This window comes from Mustelus asterias, chromosome 12, assembly GCF_964213995.1.
Source record: "Mustelus asterias chromosome 12, sMusAst1.hap1.1, whole genome shotgun sequence".
NCBI classification, from domain to species: Eukaryota; Metazoa; Chordata; class Chondrichthyes; order Carcharhiniformes; family Triakidae; genus Mustelus; species Mustelus asterias.
In genome coordinates, this window is record NC_135812.1 from 3,598,183 (window position 1) to 3,606,186 (window position 8,004).

At 49.0% G+C, this 8,004-nt stretch overlaps 1 protein-coding gene across 1 annotated transcript; it reads right to left on the bottom strand.

The window, feature by feature from the left end:
- Positions 1-2,563: 2,563 nt before the first annotated feature.
- Positions 2,564-7,636, bottom strand: emc6 (ER membrane protein complex subunit 6). Its single transcript, XM_078224596.1, has 2 exons — positions 7,535-7,636; positions 2,564-4,197 (listed from the first exon to the last, which is right to left on the bottom strand). The coding sequence occupies exon 2, from the start codon at positions 4,170-4,172 to the stop codon at positions 3,840-3,842; it is 333 nt and encodes a 110-aa protein (XP_078080722.1). The 5' UTR covers positions 4,173-4,197; positions 7,535-7,636; the 3' UTR covers positions 2,564-3,839.
- Positions 7,637-8,004: the final 368 nt, after the last annotated feature.

Sequence of the window (8,004 nt, forward strand, 5' to 3'; positions counted from 1 at the left end):
CTTGCACCCCCCCCCCCCCACACCCCGAGACAGAAGCTGGGACCCTCCCAATGTTACTGAACGTGTGACACAGTTTTGAACTGGGGGCTGCAATTCTGAGCAGTGACAAGGAGTAATCTTGACTCGAGCTCCAGCTCCTGTCTTCAAACAAAACCATTACCTTTGTTTAAAAATGTAGAAACCCACAGGAACAAAACCAGGAACGCAGCCAATCACCGAGAATAAATGTTATGCAATCTGTTAATTCAGTGTTTTATTATTTAACCATGGGAGCGTTGTGAAAATCTTTGCAGGGAAAATGTTGAGCTTATTTGATATTGGCAGGGAGGGGATGACTTTTGTTTTTGTGATGTTTGATTTGGTGAGTGTGGGGAAAATAGCTTCACTGTCCCCCGTTCAGGTTTCCTCCTCTCCAGGGTGGCAGGTAAACCTGGAAATGTCAAATTTGGGGAGGGGGCTCTGAAAAACACCCCATTACCTCACTTTAACTTGTAGCAGTGTTACTGTTGTGCTTCTTTTGGCCAACAGTTCAGCTCCCTGACTGGAGTTACAGCCTAAAGCACAAACTCTCACAGTGAGCACTGCCCCCACTCTTCTCCCCCCTCCTCAGTTCTGTTGAGGTTTCAGCTCCGAGCACAGATGAGCGAGCCACGTGTACTCAGGACAGGTTAGTGGAAGTCTCACATTATTGGTGTAATCAATGCGTTGCTTTTTATAAAGAATTATTGTTTTTATTAAGTAGGTGCTGCTCTCAGTCACACATTCCACTGGAACAGGTTCATGAACATAAATTCTACTGTGTGTAAAAAATAAATCTGCCAAAAGCAAAGAATAAATTTGTTTTGTAACAATTTCTTGGGCATTGTTTCTGATTCAGACCAAGTGTCGTTTGACTTTCTTTGGGCATGAAGGGTTTTCATTTCGATAGCGCCTTTCACAACCTCAGGCCTTCACCACCAGTGAAGACCTTCTTGAACTGTGATCACTACAAACAGCAGACTGAATGATCAGATCATTTTTGACTGAAATTGGTTAAAGGTGAAGTGACTAGTCAGTTCCTCTGCAACGTAGCATCTTTTCTCTGCACCTGTTGAGGGGAGATGGGGACTTTTACTGACCGACTAACAAGGCCCAAAGCTCTGCTACCTCACCCTCCCGAAAGTCAAGTCATTTGCACATGGAAAACGGCCATTTGGCTCATTCTCCATGGAGCAACGTAGTCCCATCCCCCCGACCCCCTGAAAATTCCCATCTCATGTCATCAGATGTCATGCATGTGGTTAAACTCTGGATAGCTGAGTGTTTTTAATCCTGGGGTGAAGGCAACACTTGGAAGGCATTGTTTTTCACAGTGGTTTAGCACGGCTGCCTCACAAGCACCAGCGTCCCAGGTTCAATTCCGGCCTCGGGTGACTGTCTGTGCGGAGTTTGCACATTTTCCCCATGTCTGCGTGGGTTTCCTCCCACACTCCAAAAGATACAGTAAGTAGTCTCCGAATACCAGGTTAACGTCTGACAGGTTTATTTGGTAGCACAAGCTTTCGGAGCGCTGCCCCTTCATCAGGTGACTCACCTGATGAAGGGGCAGCGCTCCGAAAGTTTGTGCTACCAAATAAACCTGTCAGACTTCAACCTGGTATTCTGAGACTACTTACTGTGCCCACCCCAGTCCAACGCCGGCCACTCCACAACGCACTCCAAAGGTGTGCAAGTTAGATGGATTGGCTACGGGTAACTTGCTCCTTAGTGTCAGGGGTAAATCTGTGGGGTTACAGGGATCGGGCTTGGGTGGGATTGTTGTTGGTGCAGACTGAATGGCCTCCTTCTGCACTGTAGGGATTCTGAGACTGAAAACCTGTATCATGCAAGAAAATAACAGGCAGACTGGGAGGTGTAAACTGGAGAGTAAACATGACTGCTTCCGCCAGAGATAAACACGGCACCTTCTGGCACAGTTTAGAAATTGATGTTCATGCAAATTGCTCTTTGGTGATTTGTTTTAAACATGCACATTAAATGTCAGGCTCAGTAAAGCACAGACACTGCATCAACTAAAAACCTTCCGAGGACCCTGCAAACGCTGCTGGTGGGCACTGAGGAGGGGGTCTAGTTGAGAGACAATTTTTACCAGTTACCGTGCTGGGGTTAGAGTTGTGATTTACCAATGGAGATGTACGAGCGCAGATTTTTTTTTTTTTTACAGAAAGTGGTGGGTGCCCGGAACGCGTTGCCGGGGGAGGTGGAAGCAGATACGATAGTGTTTTAAGGGGCATCTGGACAAATACATGAATAGGATGGGAATAGAGGGATATGGTCCCCGGAGGGGTAGGGGGTTTTAGTTCAGACGGGCAGCATGGCCGGTGCAGGCTTGGAGGGCCGAAGGGCCTGTTCCTGTGCTGTAATGTTCTTTGTTCAATGCCATGAGCGAGGCCACAGCAGGAAGCCAAACAGACGGCTCAGCAGTCTCTGCTAATAAGGTGCACTGAACAGAGGGCAGGAAGTGAAACCCAGTCAGCTCCAGCCAGGCGTCTAAAAAAAAGATTTCATCAGAATAAAACTCGAGTGGATCTAAAGGTTTAGTTTATTTTTTCTAAAAAGCAGGCAGTTGGCCTGGAAACACAAATTAAGACAAGGTTATTTGCTACTTTTCTCAAACATTCACTGGTTCCCACAAAACAGCCAAAGGTCTCTTGTTTAAAAACATACCAATTCCCATCAGCAGTGCCAAAATTGTTTAAATTGTAAATCCCTGATTCAGGTTTTGAATGTGTTACAACCTATTTTACAGTGAAACCGACTCCAGCCCTCCCTGACTATGCTGCAGGCCCATTTTTTTAAAAATCTGCCTGGACTCAAAACACTTCTGCATCTTCCGGGCCTTTCATTTTGCCAAGTAAAGAGCACGAGGCACAGAATAAACCAAGTCTGACTATAGAAACTGCCAAACTCTGACTGTGGCAGGCTTTGCTGCAAACTATCCCTTCTCTCTGCAAACACTCATTCCCAAGGGAGCCCCTCAGTCAGGCTGTTACGCCAGCTGTTAGCCGCTGGGATTTGCAAAGCCCAACGAGTGAGGTCAGCCCACACTCGGCAAACGATGCTGCAAACAGAAGCCCCAATCTGCACGGCAATGCCAGGCAGACAGGAACTGTCCTGCCAGTTACTTTATACGGGACCCACCAGCCAGATAGTGGGGGACATGAAACAAGAGCCACTGCCCTCTGTTCCTGAACTCCCACCTGTGGATCCTGCACAGGGGGAAGGGGCAGTGCCATCAATGATCGAGGGAGGGGTACATGTAGCATGCAGTAACGCGAGAAGTTGTGCTTTATACACTGAGCAGCAGGAGTTGGTGACTGGCTCTGGACACACACAGCGGGTTTTAACCAGCGGGTAGAGACAGGCGGCGAGGGGAGGGCAGGTGGGGGTGGATGCCAGGAAACATACTCCCTTTCCAACAAACACATTTCACAACCTGGTAAAAGACTTGGAAAGCTGTGCCCTCTCCGGGAGAACTGGCCTCTTCACCAACTCTCACTGATCAGTTCTAGTGAAGAAGTGAGGAACACACTGGCTGGCAGACTCTCCAATCCCTTGGTTGCTTTTCCGGATTTATAACAGGATGGAAACATTCCCACAGCATCTGAAAACATACAGCCACACACTGATCAACGCAAAACTTAATGACAACAGAACCTGAAGCCGAATTTGACTCTACAACTGGTGAGAGTATCTGTGCAGCCTGTAACTATTGATGGGTTTAAATATGCGGACGCGGTGGGTGAGAGAGTATTTGTACCGCTCCAATTGTTCGAGGGAGGCAGTGGTGCTCTCCCACCTCAGTACACGTGTACCATGCCGTACAGGAAGGTCCAGAACAGGATGTAAGTGAAGAGGCCGCCGACCAGGCCTCCAGTGAAGAGAGGACGACGAGACTTGAAGTACTTGCTCCAGCAGCGGCCGGCTTTAACAATCAGCAGCACGGACAGCAGGAAGGAGGCAACAAAGTAGAAGATGAAACCAGTCAGTGCTGTCAGACCCAGGATCCCAGCGGTGGCTCCAGACAGGGCGGACACGGACGTGCGGCAATAGTCCAGGATGGCAGCGTTCCCTCGCACTGCCAGCTCACTGATAAACTGCGGACCTTCCCGTTTAAATCCCATTGCAGCCATTACAAACCCAGGAATACAGGAGAGCCTACAAGTGAACAAAGGGATGAACACTGGGTTACAATAACAGCTTGCATTTATCTAGTGCCTCTGACAGTAAACCATCCTCAAGGTGCTGCACAACTTTTACAGATGCGCCATAGAAAGCATTCTTTCTGGTTGTATCACAGCTTGGTCTGGGGCTCCTGCTCTGCCCAAGACCGCAAGGAACTACAAAAGGTCGTGAATGTAGTCCAATCCATCACGCAGACCAGCCTCCCATCCGTTGACTCTGTCTACACTTCCCGCTGTCTCGGCAAAGCAGCCAGCATAATTAAGGACCCCACGCATCCCGGACATTCTCTCTTCCACCTTCTTCCATCGGGTAAAAGATACAAAAGTCTGAGGTCACGTACCAACCGACTCAAGAACAGCTTCTTCCCTGCTGCCATCAGACTGTTGAATGGACTTCCCTTGCATCAAGTTGATCTTTCTCTACACCCTAGCTATGACTGTAACACTACATTCTGCACTCTCTCGTTTCCTACTCTATGAACGGTACGTTTTGTCTGTATAGTGCGCAAGAAACAATACTTTCACTTTATACTAATACATGTGACAATAATAAATCAAATCAAATCATCCCCAAAGTGCTACACAGGAGCTTTGATCGAACACAGTTTGAGACTGAGCCTCATAAGGAGATACATACGGTGGCACAGTGATTAGCACTGCTGCCTCACAGCACCAGGGACCCAGGTTCGATTCCCGGCTCGGGTCACTGCCTGTGCAGAGTTTGCACGTTCTCCCCGTGTCTGCGTGGGTTTCCTCCGGGTGCTCCGGTTTCCTCCCACAGTCCAAAGATGTGCGGGTTGGGTGGATTGGCCATGCTAAATTGCCCCTTAGTGTCAGGGGGACTCGCTAGGGTAAATGCATGGGGTCATGGGGATAGGGCCTGGTTGGGATTGTGGTCGGTGCAGACTCGATGGGCCGAATGGCCTCCTTCTGCATTGTAGGATTTTATGATAGTGGAGCAGGTGACCAAAAAGATGGTCAAAGGGGGAGGCTTTAAGGAGCGTCTTGAAAGGGAGGATAATTTAGAGAGATTCAGGAAGGGAATTCCAGAGTTTAAGATGCAGGCAGCTGATGCCACAGCCGTTACTGAAGTGATTAAAATCAGGCATTCCTGGGAGCACAGAGATCCAAGAGTTGTAAACTGGAGGAGATTAGAGATAGGGACAAGGCCACAGAGGGACCTGAACACAAGGATGAGTATTTTAAATCCAAGGGGACTCCAGTGAAGGAGCCAGTGTAGCTCAGGAAGCACAGGAGTAATTAGTAAATGGGACTTGGTGCGAGTTAGGATGTGAGCAGCAGGGGTTCAGAGCAGCTGTTTACAGAGGCTGGAACATGGGAAGCTAGTCTGCAGTGGATTGGAATCAAGTCTCGAGATAACAAACACTGAGTTTCAGCAGCTGAAACGGGATGGAGATACAGAGTAAAGCTCCCTCGACACTGTCCCCATCAAACACTCCCAGGACAGGTACAGCATGGGGTTAGATAGAGTAAAGCTCCCTCTACACTGTCCCCATCAAACACTCCCAGGACAGGTACAACACGGGGTTAGATAGAGTAAAGCTCCCTCGACACTGTCCCCATCAAACACTCCCAGGACAGGTACAGCATGGGGTTAGATAGAGTAAAGCTCCCTCTACACTGTCCCCATCAAACACTCCCAGGACAGGTACAGCACGAGGTTAGATACAGAGTAAAGCTCCCTCTACACTGTCCCCATCAAACACTCCCAGGACAGGTACAGCACGGGGTTAGATACAGAGTAAAGCTCCCTCTACACTGCCCCATACAATTGCAGTAAAACATGCCCATCCCTATATTCAAATCCTCTCGCTATGAAGGCCAACATACCATTTGCCATCTTTACTGCCTGCTGTACCTGCGCACTTTCAGCGACTGATGCACGAGGACTCCAAGGTCTCATTGAGTATCCACCTCTCTCAATTTGCACCCATTCAAGTAATAATCTGTCTTCCTATTATTGCTACCAAAGTGGATAACCTCACATTTATCCACATTATACAGCAGATGCCCACTCACTCAGCCTGTCCAAATCACACTGAAGCATCTCTGCATCCTCCTCACAGCTCACCCTCCCACCCAACTTTGTATCCTCTGCAAATTTGGAGATAATACATTCAGTTCCCTCTTCCAAATCATTAATATATAATGGGAACATTTGGAATCCGAGCACAGATCCCTGTGGAACCCCACTAGTCACTGACTGCCAATCAGAAAAAGACCCATTTATGCCAACTCTTTGCTTCCTATCTGCTATTCAGCTTTCTATCTATTTCAAGACATTACCTGCATTCCCATGTGCTTTAACTTTACACAGTAGTTTGTTATGTGAGATTTTGTCAAAAGCCTTCTGAAAGTCTAAATAAACCACATCCACTGGTTCTCCTCAGTCAACTCGACTAGTTACATCCTCAAAGAATTCCAATAGATTCATCAAGCATGATTTTCCTTTTGTAAATCCATGCTGACTTTGTCCGATTCTACCACTGCCTTCCGAATGCTGAGTTATGAAATCCCTGATAATGGACTCTAGCAACTTCCCCAGTACAGACATTAGGCTCATTGGTCTATAGTTCCCTGTTCATGGGATGAATAATCGCCAGGCAAGACTGTTCTCTTCCTGTGGGGGAGCACTTCAGCAGTCACGGGCATTCAGCCTCTGATCTTCAGGTAAGCGTTCTCCAAGGCGGCCTTCACGACACACGACAGCGCAGAGTCACTGAGCAGAAACTGATAGCCAAGTTTCGCACACATGAGGACGGCCTAAACCGGGATGTTGGGTTTATGTCACATTATCAGTAACCCCCACAACTTGCCTCCTGGACTTGCAGAATCTCACTGGCTGTTCTGTCTGGGGACAATACACATCTCTTTAACCTGTGCTTAATGCTCCCTCCACCCACATTGTCTGTACCTTTAAGACCTGGCTGGCTGTAGGGATTCACATTCTAATCAGTATTCTGTAACTTGATTTTGTGTCTCTGTGCACTGTTTGAGAGCACATTTCCACTCCATCTGACGAAGGAGCAGCGCTCCGAAAGCTAATGGTATTTGCTACCAAATAAACCTGTTGGACTTTAACCTGTTGTTAAAACTCTGTGTGGGGACAGCGCCCTCTGCTGCTCACTGGGTCCTTCCTCCCACGGGGCAGTCCAATGCGCTGCCAGACCGGGAGCAGCGATGTGCCTCAAACGCGCGGCTCCCACTACCACCCGCCCGGCGCCGCTAATCCTGAGCCGGGACCCAGCCGCCCCTTCTCCATTGTCAGTGCTGGGCAGCGAGTAACTCACCGGCGCGGCCCGCAGCTTCTCCTTCCCTCACACAGACAGACAGACAGCAGCTTCCCGCGGAGCAGCCGCCATTAGCCAGGGAGCCCCGCCCCTTCCGCTCACCTTTCACCTCAGAGAAACAAAAGCAAATAAAATATTCCTCAAATGAAACCGAGCGGATTCAAATTAAATTGTAATCAGTGTCGGAAGGGACAGATATAAAAATATTACCGCGCTGAGATAGACAATCTTACATCCAAGGGTTTGATTGACAGCAGCTGCCGGAGACCCCGCCCTTTCTAGCTCCGCATGCCCCGCCCCCTACGCAGTTACTCACGCGCTGCCCCGCCCATACGCAGTTACGCACATTCCAATCCCGCCTCTCACAACCCCAAGCCCGCCCTCTTAGCCCTGCGCACACAGGCGGCCACGCCCCTACGCAGTTACGCACGCTCCATCCCCGCCTCCCCGAAAGGTACGGCCCCGGCTCA

What these genes read in the sequence shown, in the direction of transcription:
- emc6 (XM_078224596.1), bottom strand. Translation starts at nt 4,172, where the DNA reads ATGGCTGCAATGGGATTTAAACGGGAAGGTCCGCAGTTTATCAGTGAG.